Source organism: Heteronotia binoei, chromosome 1, assembly GCF_032191835.1.
Source record: "Heteronotia binoei isolate CCM8104 ecotype False Entrance Well chromosome 1, APGP_CSIRO_Hbin_v1, whole genome shotgun sequence".
In the NCBI taxonomy this organism is placed as follows: domain Eukaryota; kingdom Metazoa; phylum Chordata; class Lepidosauria; order Squamata; family Gekkonidae; genus Heteronotia; species Heteronotia binoei.
The window spans coordinates 280,297,294-280,320,329 of NC_083223.1; the positions used below are offsets into that span (position 1 = coordinate 280,297,294).

Genomic DNA, 23,036 nt, shown 5'->3' on the forward strand with positions numbered 1-23,036 from the left:
TAGAATCATAGAGCCAGAAGGGACCTCCAGGGTCATCTAGTCCAACCCCCTGCACAATGCAGGAAACCCACAAATACCTACCCCAAGTTCACAGGATCTTCATCGCTGTCTGATGGCCATCTAGCCTCTGTTTAAAAAACCCCAAGGAAGGAGAGCCCACCACCTCCCAAGGAGGAAGCCTGTTCCACTGAGGAATCGCTCTAGCAGTCAGGAAGTTCTTCCTAATGTTGAGCCAGAAACTTTTCATTTAATTTCAACCCCTTGGTTCTGGTCCTACCTTCCGTGGCCACAGAAAACAATTCCACACCATCCTCTTTCCCTCTCTCTCTCTCCCCCCTCTCCCTCTGTCTCCCTGTCTCTGTCTCTCTGTCTGTCTCTGTGTCTCTGTCTCTCTTTCTGTCTCTCTCCCCCCCCTCCTCTCTCTCCTTTCCCTCTCTCGTCACCTTACATTTTTCCCCAGGGAGTTTCCCTAGGAAGCGTCAGGACGTGGGAGAGACCCAGCCTGGTTTCATATAGGGGAGTCACCAGAGAGGCCTGTTTTGCAACCTGTGCGGGAAAGGTCCAACGGCTGGGCCGGGCTGCTCCAAAGGCAACAAATAGGGGTGGGGCTGGTGATCCTAGAGGAGGGAGACAGGTGAGGAAAAGATTCTGGGACTCACTGAGGCCCTGGCCTCACCCGCCTTGAGAGACTGAGATGACAGGGTGAGGGGTGGCAGCATGGATGGAAAGCTGCTTTCTCGGTGGAGGAGAACCGGGGTGTTAGAAGGGCTGCACCAGCTGTTCCCTAATTGATATGCTTCTTGTGCCCGAGTTAAAATTCAGAATTTGCATCCTCCCCTGAACGTTTAGAGTATTTAAGGCTTAAAGGTAAAGGTAATCCCCGGTGCAAGCACTGAGCATTACGGACCCATGGGGTGATGTCACGTCAAGACTTTTGACGGGGTGGTTGGCTGTTGCCTTCCCCAGTCCTCTACGCTTTCCCCTCAGCAAGCTGGGGACTCATTTCACCGACCTCGGAAGGATGGAAGGCTGAGTCAACCTGGAGCCTGCTACCTGAACCCAGCTTCCACCGGGATCAGACTCAGGTTGCGAGCAGAGCTTAGGACTGCAGTGCTGCAGCTTTACCACTCTGCGCCACGGGGCTCAGTTGTTACGCGTTACAATATAAGAGCATCGCTCATTCTGAGGTTTAAAAAAGGTACAAGTAGTCCCCTGTGCAAGCACCGGGTCGTTACTGACCCATGTTTTCTCGACAGACTTTTGACAGGGTGGTTTGTCATTGCCCTCCCCGGTCATCTCCACTTTCTCCCCAGCAAGCTGGGTCCTCCTTTGACTGGCCTCGGAAGGATGGAAGGCTGAGTCAACCTTGAGCCAGCTGCCTGAACCCAGCTTCCGCCGGGATCAGACTCCGGTCGCGAGCAGAGCTTTGGACTGCAGTACTGCAGCTTTATCACTCTGCACCGTTTAAGGCAGGGGGTGTCAAACATGCGTCCTGGGGGCCGAATCAGGCTCCTATCAGGCCCCCGAGCAACTGGCTGTCATCTGCTTCCTTCTCCCTCTCTCTTGCTTCCTTCTAATATATACTGAATAATCTAATATATACTGAACGCCATCTGAAGTGAGAAAATATCAAATATCATTAGCACCAGGCTGTTTTAATTGTTCCTAACTGTTTTAATTGTTTAATTTGTTTTAATTGTGTAATTGTTCAGTTCTTCTGATCTTACTGGTTGTGAGCCGCCCTGAGCCTGCTTCGGCGGGAAGGGCAGGGTCCAATATACCTAAACCTTCTGCATCACAGCTTGCTTTGCAAGGCTTGCTCAATCGCACAGCAGAGCTACAGAGCAAAACCTCTGTTTTCTCCTTTGGCTGAGGCTCCTCCCTTGGGGAGGAGAGGGGGAGGAATAGCTTGCTTTGCCAGGCTCTCTCAGTTGCACAGCAGAGCTACTGAGCCAAGTCTCTCTTCCTTCTATTCGCTGAGGCTCCTCCCCCTCCTCGTCCCCTGGGGAAGGAAAGAAAGAGCCAGAGCTTCCCTTGCCCAGTTCCCTCGATCCCACAGGAGAAATACAAAGAAAGCATCTTTAAGTCCAATGGCTGCTAACATTTTAAGCATGTTTTAAGTTTTTTAATATGCATATATACATATTTGTGTTTGTCTGTGTTCTTTATAAAATTTGTATCTCTGCTACCTATCCTTAAATAGGTACTTCTGTTTAGTACTTCTTCACCCAAAGTGTGATTAACATGTGGAATTCACTGCCACAGGAGGTGGTGGCGGCAGCGACAAGCATAGCCAGCTTCAAGAAGGGATTGGATAAAAATATGGAGCAGAGGTCCATCAGGGCTATTAGCCACTGTGTGTGTGTGTGTATATATTGGCCACTGTGTGACACAGAGTGTTGGACTGGGGGGCCATTGGCCTGATCCAACAGGGCTTCTCTTATGTTCTTATGTGACACAGAGTGTTGGACTGGATGGACGACTGGCCTGATCCAACATGGCTTCTCTTATGTTCTTATGTGACACAGAGTGTTGGACTGGTGGGGCCACTGGCCTGATCCAACATGGCTTCTCTTATGTTCTTATGTGACACAGAGTGTTGGACTGGATGGACGACTGGCCTGATCCAACAGGGCTTCTCTTATGTTCTTATGTGTGACACAGAGTGTTGGAATGGATGGGCTATTGGCCTGATCCAACGTGGCTTCTCTTATGTTCTTATGTACACACATGGCCCGGCCTGACATGGCTCGGCCCAACCGGACATGGCCCGGCCCAACAAAGTCTCATTTACGTCAGATCCGGCCTCCTAAGAAATGAGTTCGACACCCCTGGTTTTAGGCTTACATGCTCTTCAAGGATTCTAGAACTCATGTCTTCCTGTAGTGACTTGTGCAGGTATAGACCGCCTCTTCTGGGAGCAGCGAATTCTGCAGAGGTTTGGAATCAGGTCCCAGCAGAGGACAATAGCAAGTCCGGAGCAGTGACTCATGTCAAGATGAAACAGTCAGCCCGGCCTGGGCTCCTGGCATAACGCTGACAGCTTTTCTGCATCAGAGGAGTGGAATGAAGGATCCGTCATGCCCAGTGCGAAAGTGGGGAGAATTACCTGCCTGTAGCAGAAACCAATTAGGACATGAGACGAGAGCAGTGAGTCACACAGAGATCCAGCGAGCAACCTCTACTTGAGTGGAGATTTTAGGCTCGCAGGAGCTGTTAATTTATTTAATTGGTTCTTGAATGGAACCTGGCACAGATGTAATGAAAAAAAATGTGGAATGTTGTAATGGCTTCAGGCACAGCTTTAAAAGGGAATTAGACAGGATCGTGGAGGAGAGAGAGGTCCATCAGTGACTACGAGATGTGCTGACAGTAGGTAGTGATGGCTACAAGCATGGTCAGCTTCAAGAGGGGATTGGATAAGCGTATGGAGCAGAGGTCCATCAGTAGCTATCAGCCACAGTGTTCAGAAAGAACTCTCTGTCCGAGGCAGTAATGCTCTGTCTTCTTGCTGCTTGGGGGGCACTGTGGGTGGGCTTCTAGCCTCACTGGTGGACCTCCTGATGGCACTTGGTTTTTTTGACCCCTGTGTGACACAGAGTGTTGGACTGGAGGGGCCATTGGCCTGATCCAACATGGCTTCTCTTCTGTTCTTATGTGACACAGAGTGTTGGACTGGATGGGCCATTGCCCTGATCCAACATGGCTTCTCTTCTGTTCTTATGTGACACAGAGTGTTGGACTGGATGGGCCATTGCCCTGATCCAGCATGGCTTCTCTTATGTTCTTATGTGACACAGTGTTGGACTGGATGGGCCATTGCCCTGATCCAACATGGCTTCTCTTGTGTTCTTATGTGACATAGAGTGTTGGACTGGATGAGCCATTGGCCTGATCCAACATGGCTTCTCTTATGTTCTTATGTGACACAGAGTGTTGGACTGGAGGGGCCATTGGCCTGATCCAACATGGCTTCTCTTCTGTTCTTATGTGACACAGAGTGTTGGACTGGAGGGGCCATTGACCTGATCCAACATGGCTTCTCTTATGTTCTTATGTGACACAGAGTGTTGGACTGGAGGGGCCATTGGCCTGATCCAACATGGCTTCTCTTCTGTTCTTATGTGACACAGAGTGTTGGACTGGAGGGGCCATTGGCCTGATCCAACATGGCTTCTCTTATGTTCTTATGTGACACAGAGTGTTGGACTGGATGGGCCATTGGCCTGATCCAACATGGCTTCTCTTCTGTTTTTATGACTAAAGGGAACCTTCACATTCATAGGCAGTTTACAACAACAACAACAACAACAACAAATTTTATTTGTATCCCGCCCTCCCCGCCGGAGCAGGCTCAGGGCGGCTAACAACATGGTTCAGAGTTAAATTATACAAGTAAATAAACTACATTAAACATTATCAGCATTTAGTTAAAATCTGGTTAAGCTTTAAAATTAAATTAGTTAATTTTTAAAAGTGCTAGTGCTATGCGGGGAGGGCGGGATATAAATAAAATTTATTATTATTATTATTATGTTACTTTTTCTGATGGCGGTTTCCTTCGCAATTTCCATTTTCATCAGGGAAGGCCAGTCTGAAGAGGAAGGTCTTGCAGGCCCTGCGGAACTGTTCTAGGTCCCGCAGGGCCCGCATTTCCTCTGGAAGTTGGTTCCATAGGCTCGGGGCTATAGAGGAGAAGGCCCGGTTACGGGTGCTTTGCAGCTTCACCTCTCTCGGTCCGGGGACAGTCAGCAGGTTTTTCCCGGCTGACCTCAGTGCTCTCTGGGGTTCATATGAGGAGAGACGGTCCCTAAGGTAGACAGGTCCTCGACCATATAGGGCTTTAAAGGTAATGACCAGCACTTTGTAACGAACCCGGTATGTAACTGGCAGCCAGTGCAGTTCGCGCAGCCCAGGCTGTATGTGCTCCCATTTAGGGAGTCCCAGCAACAGTCTAGCCGCTGCGTTCTGCACCAGCTGCAGCTTCCGGGTTCGGCACAGAGGCAGCCCCATGTAGAGGGCATTACAGTAATCCAGTCTCGAGGTGACCGTTGCATGAAGCACCATTGCCAGATCTTGGCGCTCTAGGAAGGGAGCCAACTGCTTTGCCCGCCTTAGATGGAAAAAGGCTGACTTGGCAGTGGCTGCAATCTGGGCCTCCATTGATAATGCAGGCTCCAGTAAAACTCCCAGGCTCTTAACTCGGTGCGCCGCTTTCAACGGCGCCCCGTCGAAGACCGGGAGAGGTATTTCCCCTCCCCGAGCGCCCCGACCCAGACAAAGGACTTCTGTCTTCGCTGGATTCAGTTTCAGCCCGCTCTTCCTCAACCAGGTTGCCAAATCCTGCAGGGCCCGGTCTAAATTCTCTGGGACGCAGTCAGGCCGGCCGTCCATTAGCAGATAGAGTTGGGTGTCATCTGCATATTGATGGCACCCAAGTCCATGTCTCCTGGCAATCTGGGCAAGGGGGCGCATGTAGATATTAAATAGCATTGGTGAGAGAACTGCCCCCTGAGGCACTCCACAATCCAGTGTGCGCCTCTGGGACAGCTCGCCCCCAATTGCCACCCTTTGTCCCCGATCCTCGAGGAAGGATCCCAGAGCCAGGAGACAGCATCAGGCAAAGGCCTCAGCCTCTCTGCTCTGTTGTTGGCCATCCAGAGAAACCGGTTGGCTACTGCGTGAGACGAGGATGTTGGACTGGATGGACCCTCCCTGGTCTGACCCAGCAGGGCTCTTCTGAGGTTCTTTTCAGGGGAAAGCCTCGGCCTCTCTGCCCTGTTGTTAGCCCTCCAGAGGAACTGGTTGGCCATTGTTTGAGACAGGAGGCTGAACTAGATGGACCCTCCCTGGTCTGACCCAGCAGGGCTCTTCTGAGGTTCTTCTCAGGGGAAGGCCTCGGCCTCTTTGCCCTGTTGTTGACCCTCCAGAGGAACTGGTTGGCCATTGTTTGAGACAGGAGGCTGGACTACATGGACCCTCACTGGTCTGATCCAGCAGGGCTCTTCTGATGTTTGAGGCACTTCCTCTAGAAGGACCAATTGGGCTGGATCTTGTGGATCCATTCTGCTAACAGTGGTGTTTTCATGTGGGCCCCTTACGTCAAGAGAGAGCTTCAGCAGGGCTGTGGGTGGATGGGTGAAACATTAGTGGAATAGATTCTTTGTGCTTTTTGGGGGGGGCAACAGTGGGAGGGCTTCTAGTGTCCTCACCCCACTGATAGACCTCCTGATGATGCCTTGGTTTTGGCCACTTTGTGACACAGTGTTGGACTGGATGGGCCACTGGCCTGATCCCACATGGCTTCTCTTATGTTCTTAAATGACCTCTCTAGTCTAGAGAGCAGCTGTAATTCTAGGAGAACTCCAGGCTCTACCTGAAGGTTGGCAATACTAAAAGTGTGCAGATATCACTTGGTTTTCAAAGAAGAGGAAAAGGGTCTACCTTTCAGGGCTGTGCAGACAAACACACCTTAAAGACTGGCTGGTGCTCTCCAGTTTGCTAAAGGTATAAGTAAAGGTAGTCCCCTGTGCAAGCACCAGTCGTTTCCGACTCTGGGGTGACGTTGCTTTCACAGCGTTTTCACGGCAGACTTTTTACGGGGTGGTTTGTACTCGCCTTCCCCAGTCATCTACACTTTCCCCAAAGCAAGCTGGGGACTCATTTGACCAACCTCGGAAGGATGGAAGGCTGAGTCAACCTGGAGCCGTCTATCTGAACCAGCTGCCGCTGGGATCGAATCATATTTATGATTCAACTCTTCAGCAGTTTTCAGTTCTGTTTTGCCACTTTGTATTTTTAACTGTTGACTATATGATAACCACTTTTCTTCCCCTATCTCAGCTGTTATTTTTATTACTTCCGCCGGTACTATCCATCGGCCTTTACAGTTTGTTAGAGCTGAGCAAAGCAGCCAGAGTGCTGACGTGGCTTTCGTTTCACATTGGGGTTTTCCCCCCTTTCATTCTGGCCCTTCTTCTCCATCCAAAACGTGCTCCTCCCCCATCCAAAACATGCTGCCCTCCAAAACAGCCAATTAAAATGCACAGCATAATTTTTAGGAAGATGGATGCATTTGCCGGGTTCTGCAGATTCCCCACAACTTGGGGGGCCAGTAAACACGCTGAGTGGGCCAAGACGGCTGCCGCAGCCACGCACGGCAAGCTGGCTGGGCGACCCTGGAGGCTTGGCGGCTCCAAATGAGGCCGAAGAAGCCGACAGTGGGCTTCCCCACCCACCTGTGCCGCAGTGCCAGCCGGTTTGTCCCATTCTGAGGCCTGCGCCGTTGCCCGTGGCAACCAGGCCTGGCTATCGAGAATGGCCTCTGTCTCTTGGCAACTCCGGCCCAGCTTTTGTGGTTGAACGAATTGCCTGATAGTTGTGTATCTTGTGTGTCCTTTGGGGTTACAAATGTACGGGTTGGATTTCTGGGCTTTTGTGCCAGTGTTCGAGGGGGGGGGGGGTGGGATGCAGCTGAGAGAGCGACAGTCATTCCCATTGAGGCAAAGGTTTTTCTTCAGCAGTGACTAAAATTAGATTTAGGGCAGGCCATGCCACAGTTCTCCTCAGCCTAACTTTTCTCACGTGGACAGCGGCACCTTTAAGACCTGCAAAGCTTAAATCAGGGGAAAGCATTTGTGTGCAGAATAAAACTTTAGCACAAAGTGTGAGCCCGGGGGCACCTTTAAAACCAGCGAAGTTTAATTCTGGGTATGAGATTTAGGCTTCCCAATCCCCAGGTCCCAGGGGGGATCCCCCCCCCCGGTTTTACAGGCTTCCTCCCTCCCCCAGCTAGCTGGCCAGAGGGGGAAGCCCCGCCGCCATAACCATTGTGCACCTCCATGAACGATTCCCATAGGGAATGATGGGGAATTGATCCACGGGTATCGGGGGCTCTGGGGGGGGCTGTTTTTTGAGATAGAGGCACCAAATTTTCAGTATAGCATCTAGTGCCTCTCCCCCAAATACCTCCCAAATTTCAAAAAGATTGGACCAGGGGGTCCAATTCTATGAGCCCCAAAAGAAGGTGCCCCTATCCCATTATTTCCTATGGAAGGAAGGCATTTAAAAATTTGTGCAGTCCCTTTAAATGTGATGGTCAGAACTCCCTTGAAGTTCAATTATGCTCGTCACACCCTTGCTCTTGGCTCCGCCCCCAATGCCTCCTGGCTCCACCCCCAAAGTCTCCTGGCTCCACCCCCAAAGTCCCCAGATATTTCTTAAATTGGACTTGGCAACCCTAATGAGATTCCGTGTGTAGAACACAGTAGCAGTTTGATTCCAGGGGCACCTTTAAAACTGACAAAGTTTAATTCTGGGAATAAGCTTTTATGTGCAGAATAAAAGTTTAGAACAAAGTTTGAATCCAGCGGCACCTTTAAGATGAGCAAAGTTTCATTCTGGGGATAAGTTTTTGTGTGCAGAATAAAACTTTAGCACAAAGTGTGAGTCCCGTGGCACGTTTAAGACCAACGAAGTTTTATTCTGAGTATAAACTTTTGTGTGCAGAATAAAACTCTGGAAAAAACTTTGAGTCCAGTGGCTTCTTGAAGACCAACAAAGTTTAAGACCAACACCCAGAATTGAATTGTTTTCAAATGGCTGGAAGTGGCGCCCCCCCCCCCCCACACACACACCTGCCCAGACACAGACTGGAGGGAAAGAGTTTGGGAGTTGGCACTGAAAGCAAAAGAAGGCCGAAAGCGAGGGCATGCTGCTTGTCGGTCTTGCTGCTTGTCTGAGATGAAGTGTGAGGATCTGAACTCTTGACCAAGGTGAAATGGCAGGATTTGAACTTGTGTGTGTCGTGCACGCTCCATCGCTGAATTCGGGAGGCTGCTCTTTTGCTTTTGCTGCTCCGTAGGCTGAGGCCCTCCCTCTGCAGTCTCACCTACCCTCCCTCTGCTCCTCTATGGGCACAGGTCCCACTTTCTGCCTGCCCCCCCCCTCCCCAGCCTGTGTGTCGCATGGCAACCGCCGACTGGCATTGTCTCGGCCAGCTTGGGAGGAAAAGGGCCCTTAGCAACCGGCCTTTTCTGAAGTTTGCTAAAATCTGCAAAGAGCCTCGCTGCCATGAGACCACCCAAGCTTTGTGGTGGGAGAGAGATTTGTGGTCCCTGAGTGGCGGGGTGGGATGTAAAGTGAGGAGAGGGGCTGGAGATTGTGCAAAGACTGGCTCTCGTCTGGGTGACTTTTCTCCAAAAGGGCTGCTTTTCCATCGAGGGTGGCAGCCGTCGCTGGAGGCCCTTTTTTTCGAACTGTTCCATCTTGAGCGGGGCTGGGGAAGCCGCCGAGAACCGACCGAATTGTTCCTCATGAGCCAGCTGCGTCGGATGGGAGTGTGGTCCAAGCTTTTCCTTGGGAGTGAAACTGTAAGCAAAACGAATTCTTTCCACAAACCCAGCGTGCCACATTTTGCATCTGCATTTTGCATCTGCCTTTGAGAGTTGTAACTGTGATTAACATGTGGAATTCACTGCCACAGGAGGTGGTGGCGGCCACAAGCATAGCCACCTTCAAGAGGGGTTTAGATAAAAATATGGAGCAGAGGTCCATCAGTGGCTATTAGCCACAAAAAATTTTTGCCACTGTGTGACACAGAGTGTTGGACTGGATGGGCCATTGGCCTGATCTAACATGGCTTCTCTTATGTTCTTATGTGATACGGCCAGCGAGAAGACGACCTTCTGTTAGTCTTCGGTAGAGCTAATAGCTGAAGAGGTTTCTAGGGTTTGCCTGGAATGACAACTGGTTTCCGAACAACAGAGTTTAGTGGACTCTACGGCATTGTACCCCATTGAGACCACTTTGAAGGTGAGGCGTATGGAAGGTGAGGTTTGGGGACGGAAGGTGAGGTCGCTTCCATCCTCAAACCTCACCTTTCCCCCTCAAACCTCACCTTCAAATCTCCAAGAATTTCCTTATCTGGAGCGAGCAGCCCTACTGGTGGAGCTCCGCTTTGGACTCAAGGCCGCATTCCTAGGGTTGTCAAACCCCAGGTGGGGCAGGAAAACAGGTAAAAAAAAAAAATCTCCGCGAAAACCAGCCTCCAAAGGCAATAAAGCGCACAAAATACTTAAATAAATATCAGCGTTTGTTACGATACAGATTCGAAAAATGATACGTAAAGAGCCCCCAAACCAAAGTGTGGAAATCGTACTGAATAGAAACGACTTCAAGCGTATTGGATAGACGTGGTCGTTAGCATCAGCGTGGAAACTGCGTAAGACTTTCAGCAAGCTCGCGGAAGCCTTTGCAAAACGTGGGATCAAGCGCTACCCCGTCGCGTTCCCTTTACCGCGCCTTGCTGTACGGAAGAAATCTTTGGAACTTTGCTCTCCGTGGACAACTCTACTAATGGAACTTCTGCCCGCACCTTTTTTTGCTAAAAAAAACGTTTGGACATTAATTTGCTTCTGAGTGACTTTGGGGGGTGGGTTTGTGGGCTCTTTGTGCATCGTTTTTTGGAATCTGCGTTGTAACAAACTCTTTTGAGATTTATTTTGTTTGCGTCGTTGCCTTTGGAGGCTGGCTTTTGCGGAGCTTTTCTTGACTCGTTTTCCAGCTCCATTATCCGCGCAGCTCTTCGTGGGTTACACAATCCCCAAGTGGGGGTAGGGGATCCCCTGGTTTGGAGGCCCTCCCCCTGCCTCAGGGTCATCAGAAAACGGGAGGGGGGGAGGGGAATGTCTGCTGGGCACTCCATTTTTCCCTACGGAGACCAATTTCCACAGGGTATAATGGAGAATTGATCCATGAGTATCTGGGGTTCTGGGGGAGTTGTTTTTTGAGGTAGAGGCACCAAATTTGCAGCATGGTATTCAGTGCCTCTCCTCAAAATACTCTCTGAGTTTCAAAAAGTTTGAACCGGGGGGGCCAATTCTATGACCTGAAAAGAAGGTGCCCCTATCCTTCATTATTTCCAATGGAGGGAAGGCATTTAAAAGGTCTGTGGTCCCTTTCAATGTGATGGCCAGAACCCCCTTTGGAGTTCAATCGTGCTTGTCTGGTGTAGTGGTTAAGTGTGCAGACTCTTATCTGGGAGAACCGGGTTTGATTCCCCACTCCTCCACTTGCACCTGCTAGCATGGCCTTGGGTCAGCCATAGCCCTGGCAGAGGTTGTCCTTGAAAGAGCAGCTCCTGTGAGAGCCCTCTCCAGCCCCACCCACCTCACAGGGTGTCTGTTGTGGGAGAGGAAGGTAAAGGAGATTGTGAGCCGCTCTGAGACTCTTCGGAGTGGAGGGCGGGATATAAATCCAATATCTTCTTCTTCTTCTTCTTGTCACACCCTTGCTCCTGGATCCACCCCCAGTGTCTCCTGGCTCCACCCCCAAAGCCCCCCAGATATTTCTTGAATTGGACTCGGCAACCCTAACAACATTTGTGGCAGGGAACGAGCTTTTGGGAATTACTCCTGACTTCTTCAGATACTTCTGGAGTGACTCACCAAAGTGCCTCCCCTGCCACAAATGTTAGTCTTTAAGGTGCTACGGGACTCTGGCTCTTTTCTGCTGCTACAGTAGAATAGAAGAAGAGACCAGAGTCCTTTTATGCCCAGAGAAAGCTGCAGATTTATACCCCCGTCCTTCTCTCTGAATCAGAGACTCGGAGCGGCTTACAATCGCCTCTATCTTCTCCCCCCCCACAACAGACACCCTGTGAGAAGAAGACGACGACACTGGATTTATATTCCGCCCTCCACTCAGAGTCTCAGAGCGGCTCACAATCTTCTTTATCTTCCTCCCCCCCCCGTGAGGTGGGTGGGGCTGAGAGAGCTCTGACAGAAGCTGCCCTTTCAAGGACAACTCTGTGAGAGCGATGGCTGACCCAAGGCCATTCCGGCAGCCGCAAGTGGAGGAGTGGGGAAGCAAACCCGGTTCTCCCAGAAAGGAGTCCGCGCACTTAACCATCCCACCAAACTTGTGGTGGGATGGGGGGTGTGTGTAAAAAGTGCTGATAAAGAGTGCAGTGATACAATGCAAAATGCAGGGAGCTTGATTACAGCAGAGGGGAAATGGCTGGGGCCTAGAAAATTAGCATCTGTAGGGAGATAAGAATTCCAATGCCCCTTTTGGGGGTGGGAGGGGGCTCCATTGTTCTGATCTTGTGAATTATCTCCAGTTCAGCAATCTTGAACTTTTTGGTGTTTGAGGACAGCCACGCCTGGGACAGAAAGGGAATGACCTGGAAGATGAAAGTGTATTGGGGGTTTTTCTTATCACATTTGTGTCCTTTTATTAGTTTGCCTAAGGACTGGCCTGTTTGTCCGATGAGAAGAGCGAAAGGGCATTGGTGACATCTGAAATGGGATTCTGCTGCTTTGACGTCATTTCTCTGTTATTTCAGCCATTCATTTGCCGCCTTTGTTCCTGATGGAGCTCAAGGCACGGTTTCTAACAGCAGCAAAATGCATAAAGCAAAATACGCAAAACCCCAAATTTAAAACCACAGTTTAGGACAAAAACTCATTTGTTATGAGGACTGGATTTTATATAAACGAGACCTTCTTGGGCCGGGCCATGTGTATCATCAGATGTAATGCCCGTTAGCAGAGATATACATTTTATAAAGCACACAGACAAACACAATTAAAGATTTTTTTTAAAAAGCTCTTTAAATAAAATATGCTTTAAAAATGAGCGGTCTTGCAGTATTTTGTTTATTTAAACAGTCCCTGATTTCTGACCCCTTTTGCTCTGAATTATTGCATCCAAATCTGGAGGGAAATGTCTGTACTGCAGCAGTCTTGAGTATGTTGTTCAGATGTTGTTCGGGTGTGTATCCTTACGTTGCAAACCTACTTTTCTTTTACTGACATTCATTATCGAAATCTCACCATCAATGCTTTGAGTCTAAGACCCAGGGGGAAACATGAAATGACTGGGCCTTGCAAGCTTTTGTACGTAAGTTGCTTCACCTGTAGTGCCAGTTTGGTGTAGTGGTTAAGTGCAGGGACTCTTATCTGGGAGAACCAGGTTTGATTCCCCACTAGGGTTACCAAGTCCAACTCCAGAAATATCTAGGGACTTTGGGGTTGGAGCCAGGAGACACTGGGGTGGAGCTAGGGGGGAGGGGGGAACGGTGCCGGGGAGTGTGGTAAGTCGCCCCGTCTCGGAGCGGGCGACGCTGCTGCACAGCTGCCGCCTCTTCTCCGCTCGCCGTGGCTGCTCCTCCGAGATGGGCTCAGGCTGGGCCCATCTCGGATGAGCAGCTGCGGTGGAGGGGGGGGTGGAGGTGGGCTGGGGGCGTGGCGAGCCGCGAGTCCGGGTCCTAGAAGGGCCCGGTTTCGCGGCTCGCCATGCTCCTGGCCTGCCTCCGCCCTCCCCTTCTCTGGTTTTGCCTCGGAGGCGGGGCGGGCGATGCCGCTGCGCAGCTGCCGCCTCTTCTCCGCTCGCCGTGGCTGCTCCTCCGAGATGGGCTCAGCCTGAGCCCATCTCGGAGGAGCAGCTGCGGTGGGTGGGGAGGGGGTGGCAGCGGCGCAGCGGCGTCGCCCGCTCTGGGATGGGGCGGCTCGCCATGCTCCTTGGCGCCGTTCCCCCCTCCCCCCGCTTCCTTTTTTGGGGGAGCGGGGGAAGAGGCTGGAAATCCTGGGGTCCCCGCCAGGGCGGGAGGGTTGGGAAGCCTATTCCCCACTCCTCCACTTGCAGCTGCTGGAATGGCCTTGGGTTAGTCATAGCTCTTGCAGGAGTTGTCCTTGAAAGGGCAGCTGCTGTAAGAGCCCTCTCAGCCGCACCCACCTCACTGGGGTGTCTGCTGTGGGGTGAGGAGATAACGGAGATTGTAAGCCGCTCTGAGACTCTTGATTCAGAGATAAGGGCGGAGTATAAATCTGCGGCCTTCTTCTTCATGTCCTGGTCAGCCAGTAGAGCCAGTAGAGGAAGTTTTGCTCTGTAGCTTAATTGAACAATTCTGGCAAAGGAAGAAGAAGGAAACAGGCAACATTTAGTTGCTCGTGGGCCTGAACAACAATCCCTTCAAGGGATTGAACGACGGCTCGCAAAAGCTCATATCCAGCTACAAATTTCGTTGGTCTTTGAGGTGATCTTGCTCTTTTCTACTACTGCAGACAGACTAACGCAGATATCCATTTTGATCTTTCTGCAGTCCTCAAATGAAACTGTCTTTAGCGGCCTCCTGAAGTTAAAAAGTGAGAAGACCGGACACACTTCCCTTGTCACACCTTCACTGCTTGTGGCCTTATTTGTTTTTGTAGTCACGTGGCGCGTGTCCCGTTTTTTCCAGGGTTTTGGCGTTTTCTTAAATGGGATGTGGGGTTTAAAAACCATCTTTCCCCACACAGCGGTGAGCCCTGGGAAGCGACGGGTGGCGCGTTTTGTCCACGGCAGGCTTCCCTCTGCGGTTGACGTGACCGGCCATTTTGAACTCTTTCCTGACAGGGCAGCAAAGAGCGCTACCACTGGCAGGCCCAGAATGTCAAGCAGAGTGGCGTGGACGACATGGTGCTCCTCTCCAAGATCAACGAGGAGGCCATCGTGGAGAACCTCAAGAAACGCTTCATGGATGACTACATCTTTGTATCCTTTTCACGCGGCAAAAGCCAAGGAACAGAGGCCTTGACCCTCACTTCTGAGGGGTGGCAGCGGTGGGGAGCCAGCTGGGTGACTTTGGGTCCGTCAGAGTTTTTCTGTCAAGAGCAGTTCTCTCAAATCTCTCTCAGATCTACCTACTTCACAAGGTGTCTGTTGCAGGGAGAGGAAGGGAAGGAGATTATAAGGTGCTGAGACTCCGAGTGAAGAAGATGAAAATGAAGAAGATACTGGAATTATATCCCACCCTCCACTCCGAAGAGTCTCAGAGCGGCTCACAATCTCCTTCCCCTTCCTCCCCCACAACAGACACCCTGTGAGGTAGATGAAGATATTGGATTTATATCCCGCCCTCCTCTCCGAAGAGTCTCAGAGTGGCTCACAATCTCCTTCCCCTTCCTCCCCCACAACAGACACCCTGTGAGGTAGATGAAGATATTGGATTTATATCCCGCCCTCCACTCCGAAGAGTCTCCGAGCGGCTCACAATCTCCTTTCCCTTCCTCCCCCACAACAGGCACCCTGTGAGGTAGATGAAGATATTGGACTTATATCCCACTCTCCGCTCCGAAGAGTCTCAGAGCGGCTCACAATCTCCTTTCCCTTCCTCCCCCACAACAGACACCCTGTGAGGTAGATGAAGATATTGGATTTATATCCCGCCCTCCACCCCGAAGAGTCTCAGAGCGGCTCACAATCTCCTTTCCCTTCCTCCCCCACAACAGACACCCCGTGAGGTAAATGAAGATATTGGAGTTATATCCCGCCCTCCACTCCGAAGAGTCTCCGAGCGGCTCACAATCTCCTTTCCCTTCCTCCCCCACAACAGACACCCTGTGAGGTAGAAGATATTGGATTTATATCCCGCCCTTCACTCCGAAGAGTCTCAGAGCGGCTCACAATCTCCTTCCCCTTCTTCCCTCACAACAGACACCCTGTGAGGTAGATGAAGATATTGGATTTATATCCCGCCCTCCACTCCGAAGAGTCTCCGAGCGGCTCACAATCTCCTTTCCCTTCCTCCCCCACAACAGACACCCTGTGAGGTGGGTTGGGCTGGAGAGGGCTCTCACAGCAGCCGCCCTTTCAAGGACAACCTCTGCCAGAGCTATGGCTGACCCAAGGCCATTCCAGCAGGTGCAAGTGGAGGAGTGGGGAATCAAACCCGGTTCTCCCAGATAAGAGTCCACACACTTAAGCACTACACCAAACTGGTGGTGTAGGCATGCTGGTTATAAAAATAGAAAGATGGGAGGTGTTTTTCAAGGCACAAGCCCTTCCAGTCTTCTCTCCCTTTTCTTCCTGGACATAGATAGAGGCAAGTGGGAGGCTGTGGAGTTGTTCCCTGGTCAGGGAGAGCTGCTTCAGAGGGAAGGGAGCGGCAGTCCCGCCCTTTGCTTTTCACCCTGCCATGAGATTATTCCTTCAGAGCACCCCAATCTCTGGTGTGGTGGTGCGGACTCTCTCCCCACTCCTCCACTTGCAGCTGCTGGAATGGCCTTGGGTCAGCCGTAGCTCTCGCAGAGTTGTCCTTGAAAGGGCAGCTTCTGTCAGAGCTCTCTCAGCTTCACCCGCCTCACAGGGTGTCCGTTGTGGGGGAGGAAGATAAAGGAGATTGTGAGCCGCTCTGAGACTTTGTTTCAGAGAGAAGGGCTGGGTATAAATCTACGGTCGTCTTGTTGGGCCTGCACACCAAGCATCTGCTGTTGTAAACAACAAAACAGGCTGTTTGAACAAGGAGTGTATCTCAGAGGCACAAAAGCCTTTTTGCTTTTTATAGAAAAGCAGCCACCGTTTGCTCTCTGTCGATCACATTGTCACAGACGCTAGGAAAATTGACTGGTGTGGTATTAATGTTAGAGAGCTGGACTAGGATGCCCTGGTAGGGTGGCCAAGTCCAATTCAAGAAATATCTGAGGACTTTGGGGGTGGAGCCGGAAGACATTGGGGCGGAGCCAGGAGCAAGGGTGTGACAAGCACGACTGAACTCCAAAGGGAGTTCTGGCCATCACATTTAAAGGGACCGCACCCCTTTTAAATGCCTCCCCTCCATTAGAAATAGCGATGGATAGGGGCACATAAGAACATAAGAACATAAGAGAAGCCATGTTGGATCAGGCCAACGGCCCATCAAGTCCAACACTCTGTGTCACACAGTGGCAAAAAATGTTATATACACACATACACTGTGGCTAATAGCCACTGATGGACCTGTGCTCCATACACTGTGGCTAATAGCCACTGATGGACCTGTGCTCCATATTTTTATCTAAACCCCTCTTGAAGGTGGCTATACTTGTGGCCGCCACCACCTCCTGTGGCAGTGAATTCCACATGTTAATCACCCTTTGGGTGAAGAAGTACTTCCTTTTATCCGTCTTAACCTGTCTGCTCAGCAATTTCATCGAATGCCCACGAGTTCTTGTATTGTGAGAAAGGGAGAAAAGTACTTCTTTCTCTACTTTCTCCATTCCATGCATTATCTTGTAAACCTCTATCATGTCACCCCGCAGTCGACGTTTCTCCAAGCTAAAGAGTCCCAAGGCACCTTCTTTGGGGGCTCATAGAACTGCACCCCCTGGTCCAATCTTTCTGAAACTTGGAGGGTCTTTTGAGGAGAGATACAGGATGCTATGCTGAAAATCTTGTGCCTCTATCTAAAAAAAACAGCTTCCCCTGAGCCTCAGATACCCGCAGATCAATTTTCCATAGGGAATAATGGAGTGTCCAGAAGACATGTCTGTCCCCTACTCCCCGTTTTCTGATGACCCTCCAAACCGGGCCTCCAAACCGGGGCATCCCCTGCCCCCATCTGGGAATTGGCATCCCTACGACCTGGGGTGACCGGGTTCAAATCCCTCCTTCGCTCACGCATGGAAGTCCGCCAAGCGGCCTTTGGCCTGTCACAATCTTTCAGCCTAACCTCCTCTCACAAGGCTATTGTGGTGAGGATTAGGCAGAGGGAGAGTAATGATGTGGGAAAGCCGCTTTGAGTCCCCGTTCAGGGAGAAAAAGCCAGATATTAGGAAGAAAAAACAAGCGAAATAAGTAAAGAGGGTATTAAAAATATACCAAACATAGGGGTGGGTTAAGGTTCCTCTTGAGTCTGCCCAAGGGGCCTTTTGTCTTCCTTTCCTGAGCAATTCACTCCATACCCCCCAGAAATCTGAAATGATTTTTTCTGGCTGCAGTAAAATCCCCCTCCCCCCAGGGAAGAATTGCTGGATGTGATTACACAGCGCATGATTAGAATGTGGAATCCACTTCCAGAGGAAGCAGAGATGGCCACAGGAATAGACAGTGTGAAGACTGATATATCGCGACCCCACTGAAGCAGGCTCAAGGCGGGTTACAAAGATAAATACAATATAACAATAAAAGCATTAGATGGATCCCAGGAGGCAGCCGTGTTGGTCTGAAGCGATAGAACAAAGCAGGAGACAAGTGGCACCTTTAAGACCAACTAAGTTTTGGTAGTGAATTCCACATTCTAATCGCTGAAAATGTCAAGGCAGTGTGCGATTGCAATAAAAAAGGCCAACGCCATGCTGGGAATTATTAGGAAGGGAACTGAAAACAAATCAGCCAGTATCATAATGCCCCTGTATAAATCGATGGTGCGGTCTCATTTGGAGTACTGTGTGCAGTTCTGGTCGCCGCACCTCAAAAAGGGTATTATAGCATTGGGAAAAGTGCAGAAAGGGGCAACTAGAATGATTCAAGGGTTGGAACACTTTCCCTATGAAGAAAGATTAAAACACTCGGGGCTCTTTAGCTTGGAGAAACGTCGACTGAGGGGTGACATGATAGAGGTTTACAAGATAATGCATGGGATGGAGAAAGTAGAGAAAGAAGTCCTTTTCTCCCTTTCTCACAATACAAGAACTCGTGGGCATTCAATGAAATTGCTGAGCAGTCAGGTTAAAATGGATAGAAGGAAGTATTTCTTCACCCAAAGGGTGATTAACATTTGGAATTCACTGCCACAGGTAGTGGTGGCAGCTGCAAGCATAGCCAGCTTTAAGAGGGGATTGGATAAACATATGGAGCAGAGGTCCATCAGTGGCTATTAGCCACAGTATATATATGTGTGTGTGTGTGTGTGTGTGTATACATACACATATATTGGCCACTGTGTGACACAGAGTGTTGGACTGGATGGACCATTGGCCTGATCCAACATGGCTTCTCTTATGTTCTTAAGTTTTATTCAGAATGTATGCTCTTAAGCAGACTTCATCAGACAAAACGGGAATGGCAAGCAGCGGTTCTTAATATAAGTGGGCAGTGAGTTGGTCTGTAGAATCATGGGAATGTTTTTAGCAGATTAAAAGAATCGCAAATCGGGATCTGTGTTTGTTAGCGTTAGGACGAAGCAGGGCTGAAAAAACACTAGAGGGTGATAAAAAAGCAGACTGCTGTTGCAGGTGTGAAATGCCATAAATCTAGGTAACATTCTGGCTTTGTTAGTTTAAACAGAGGGCGTGGTTTCTCAAGAGGTTATAACATCCATTATAGTTTGCCATTAGAAAAAAAGGAAGACATTAAAATACAGTGGAGGATGGGTTAGTATCTGCAATAAGATAAACAGCCAATATCCCCCATTTGGGTATGTCAATGGAAAAAAACAAAAAAACAAATATTCTGATACACTGTTCTAAAAGAGAAATACATATAAGTTAGCCATTAGAAAAACAGGGTGCATTAAAGTATAGTGGAAAGTGGGTTTGTTAATGAGACAAACAGCCCACATCCCTCATTTGAGCATGTCAACACAAAAAATTATTCTGATACACTGTTCTAAAAGAGAAATACATTGGAACACTGTGGATGCCCAGCTATACTCAGTGAGAGTGGTTTTAGCATCTGTAACGAGATAAAAATCCAATATCCCTGTTCAGTCCTGGGGAGGTGTTTGTTCCACGTTTCATGATAATTTGTAACCCAGCAATTTCTCTCTCCGTTCTGTCCTTGAAGTTCCTTTGCAGCAAAACAGCTACTTTGAGGTCACCCATTGATTGCTCAGGAAGGTTAAAGTGTGCTCCAACAGGTTTCTCAGTTCTGTAATTCCTGATGTCAGATTTGTGTCTATTTATCCTTTGGCATAGGGCTTGTTCTGTTTGCCCTATGTAGAGAACTGAAGGGCATTGTTGGCATTTAATGGCATATATAATGCTGGAAGATGAGCCTGAGATGGCATTGATAAAAGCATTAATTTATCATAAAAACAACATCTAGGGGGAAAGGGGAATAGGTAGATTGATGGATGAAAAGTCTATCAGTGGCTACTAGCCATGGTGGCTGAGGGTAACCTCCACATTCAGAGGCACTCATCCTTTGAATCCCAGAGCCAGGAGGCAACATCAGGGGAAGGCCTCGGCCTCTCTGCCCTATTGTTGGCCATCCAGAGGAACTGGTTGGCCACCGTGTGAGACAGGAGGCTGGACTAGATGGACCCTCCCTGGTCTGACCCAGCAGGGCTCCTCTGAGGTTCTTCTCAGGGGAAGGCCTCGGCCTCTCTGCCCTGTTGTTGGCCCTCCAGAGGAACTGGTTGGCCTCTGTGTGAGACAGGAGGCTGGACTAGATGGACACTCCCTGGTCTGACCCAGCAGGGCTCTTCTGATGTTCTCTTCAGGGGAAGGCCTTGGCCTCTCTGCCCTGTTGTTGGCCCTCCAGAGGAACTGGTTGGCCACTGTGTGAGACAGGAGGCTGGACTAGATGGACCCTCCCTGGTCTGACCCAGCAGGGCTCTTCTCAGGGGAATGCCTCAGCCTCTCTGCCCTGTTGTTGGCCATCCAGAGGAACTGGGTGGCCACCGTGTGAGACAGGAGGTTGGACTAGATGGACCCTCCCTGGTCTGACCCAGCAGGGCTCTTCTGAAGTTCTTCTCAGGGGAAGGCCTCAGCCCCTCTTCCCTGTTGTTGGCCCTCCAGAGGAACTGGTTGGCCACCGTGTGAGACAGGAGGCTGGACTAGATGGACCCTCCCTGGTCTGATCCAGCAGGGCTCTTCTGATCCTCTTCTCAGGGGAAGGCCTCGGCCTCTCTGCCCTGTTGTTGGCCCTCCAGAGGAACTGGGTGGCCACTGTGTGAGACAGGAGGCTGGGCTAGATGGACCCTCACTGGTCTGATCCAGCAGGGCTCTTCTTATGTTCTTATGAAGGCCTTAGAACTGGCTGGCTACTATGTGGGACAGGAGGCTGAACTAGATGGACCATTTGTCTGACCCAGCAGAGCTCTTCTGAGGTTCTTCCGAGGCTCTTATGTTGCAATGATTTGGGTGGGTTGGGAAAGTTGCCAGTCCCCACGGTGCTTCTTAACCCTTAACTTGAAAACAAAAAGACATACATCGGTCCTGTGCTGATTTCTGTGAATCCCTTCAAGCAGCTGCCGTACTTCACCGACCGTGAGATTGACATGTACCAGGGAGCTGTAAGTGGTTGTTTGGAGTTGTTGCAAATGCTGGCTCTTGACTGATGGAGTGCTTCTGAGCATGTGCAGAAATCTCACTTTACCCTAAAGGAAAATAAATCTTTTCCCAGAACGGACACACGGGGCTCTGAATATATACAGTAGGGGTGGGGAATCCTTTTTTTGCCAAGGGCCATTTGGATATTTATAACATCATTCGTGGGCCTTACAAAATTGTCGACTTAAAAAACAGTTCTCCGCCAAGGGAGAACGATTCAGGCCAGTAAAATTAATACAAAGACTTGTTTTTCTGTTTGAAGTCACACGGGGAGAGTCTAATTCCCTTCTCCATGCCTCTCCATGGCCCTTCTCCATGCCTCTCCAGGGTCTCAGGCTGAGGTCTTTCCCATCACCCTGACCTGCCGCCCTTGGTGTATTAGACCACATCCCCTAAGTTTAGCATATTAGGCCACACCATCTGGGATAATCACGTGCAAACTGAACTGCTGATAGCTGGCTTCCACCCCCCCACACCTGCCAGCCTCCCTCCCTCCCTTCAGCTGCTCCCAGCAGACCTTTAAGGGCACCCACACACCCCAGCAGCAGTCCTTCACAAAGCCCACAAGAGGGGGCGGGGCTTGGCCCAGCAATACCTGAGGGCCAGACCAAGTGATCTCGAGGGCCTTAAATGGCCCTCGGGCCTGACATTCCCCACCCCTGATATACAGAATGATTTCTCTCTTTGAGCAGGCTTGTAGGAGTGTGGAAGGGGGTATTTCACTGGGGAAGGCTATGGCAGAGTGGCAGAACATCTGTTTGGCATGCAGAAGGTCCCAGGTTCAATTCCCGGAAGCAGGGCTCTCTTTTGTAGCAGGAACTCCTTTGCATCTTAGGCCACACACCCTCGATGTAGCAAGTCCTCCAAGAGCTTACAAGGCTCTTCTTGCAGGGCCTACTGTAAGCTCCAGGAGGATTGGCTACATCAGGGGGGCGTGGCCTAAGATGCACAGGAGTCCCTGCTACAAAAAGAAAGCCCAATCCGGCAGCATCTTCAGTTAAAAAGGATCAGGTAGTAGGCAATGCAAAAGACATTGAATCTGAGATTCTGGAGAGCAGATACCAGTCTGAGTTGGTGATACTGACCTTGATCGGCCAAGTGTCTGGTTTAATAGGAGGTATCTTTAAGAGAGACAGGAGTCCCCTGTTATTTCCAGCATGGAGGGAGGGCCATAGCTCAGTGGCAGAGCATCTGCTTGGGAAGCAGAAGGTCTCAGGTTCAATCCCCGGTATCTCCAGTTAAAGGAACCAGGCAGGAGGTGATGGGAAAGACCTCAGCCTGAGACCCTGGAGAGGCTTGGAGAAGGGCCATAGCTCAGTGGCAGAACCTCTGGTTGGCATGCGGAAGGTCCCCAGTTCAATCCCCGGCATCTCCAGTTAAAAAGGACCAGGCAGGAGGTGATGGGAAAGACCTCAGCCTGAGACCCTGGAGAGGCATGGAGAAGGGCCATAGCTCAGTGGCAGAGCATCTGCTTGAGAAGCAGAAGGTCCCAGGTTCAATCCCCAGCATCTCCAACTAAAAAGAGTCCAGGCAAGTAGGCATGAAAAACCTCAACGATACCCTGGAGAGCCACTGCCAGTTAGGGGAGGGATGGTGGCTCAGTGGAAGAGCATCTGCTTGGTAAGCAGGAGGTCCCAAGTTCAATCCCCGGCATCTCCAACTGGAAAGGGTCCAGGCAAGTAGGCGTGAAAAACCTCCGCTTGAGACCCTGGAGAGCTGCTGCCAGTCTGAGTAGGCAATACTGACTTTGATGGACCCAGAGTGAAGAGGGGCCATGGCTCAGTGGTAGAGCATCTGCTTGGTAAGCAGAAGGTCCCAGGTTCAATCCCTGGCATCTCCAAAAAAGGGTCCAGGCAAGTAGGCATGAAAAATCTCAGCTTGAGACCCTGGAGAGCCGCTGCCAGTCTGAGTAGGCAATACTGACTTTGATGGACCAAGGGTCTGATTCAGTAGAAGGCAGCTTCATACGTTTGGTCAGGGGCGTGCCTCAGTGTTAGAGCAACCGCTTGACACGCAGAAGGT

The 23,036-nt window shown here is 50.4% G+C and overlaps 1 protein-coding gene across 1 annotated transcript in view; it reads left to right on the forward strand.

Annotated features, from left to right (window-relative positions):
* Window positions 1-9,313: 9,313 nt before the first annotated feature.
* LOC132584398 (unconventional myosin-Ie-like) overlaps window positions 9,314-23,036 on the forward strand; it is a 78,446-nt gene continuing 64,723 nt past the window's right edge. Inside the window, exons 1-3 of the mRNA XM_060256271.1 lie at window positions 9,314-9,371; window positions 14,398-14,535; window positions 20,888-20,977. Of these exons, the coding sequence (XP_060112254.1) occupies window positions 9,315-9,371; window positions 14,398-14,535; window positions 20,888-20,977 (285 nt within the window). The 5' untranslated portion in view covers window position 9,314. The remainder of the gene's footprint in view (window positions 9,372-14,397; window positions 14,536-20,887; window positions 20,978-23,036) is intronic.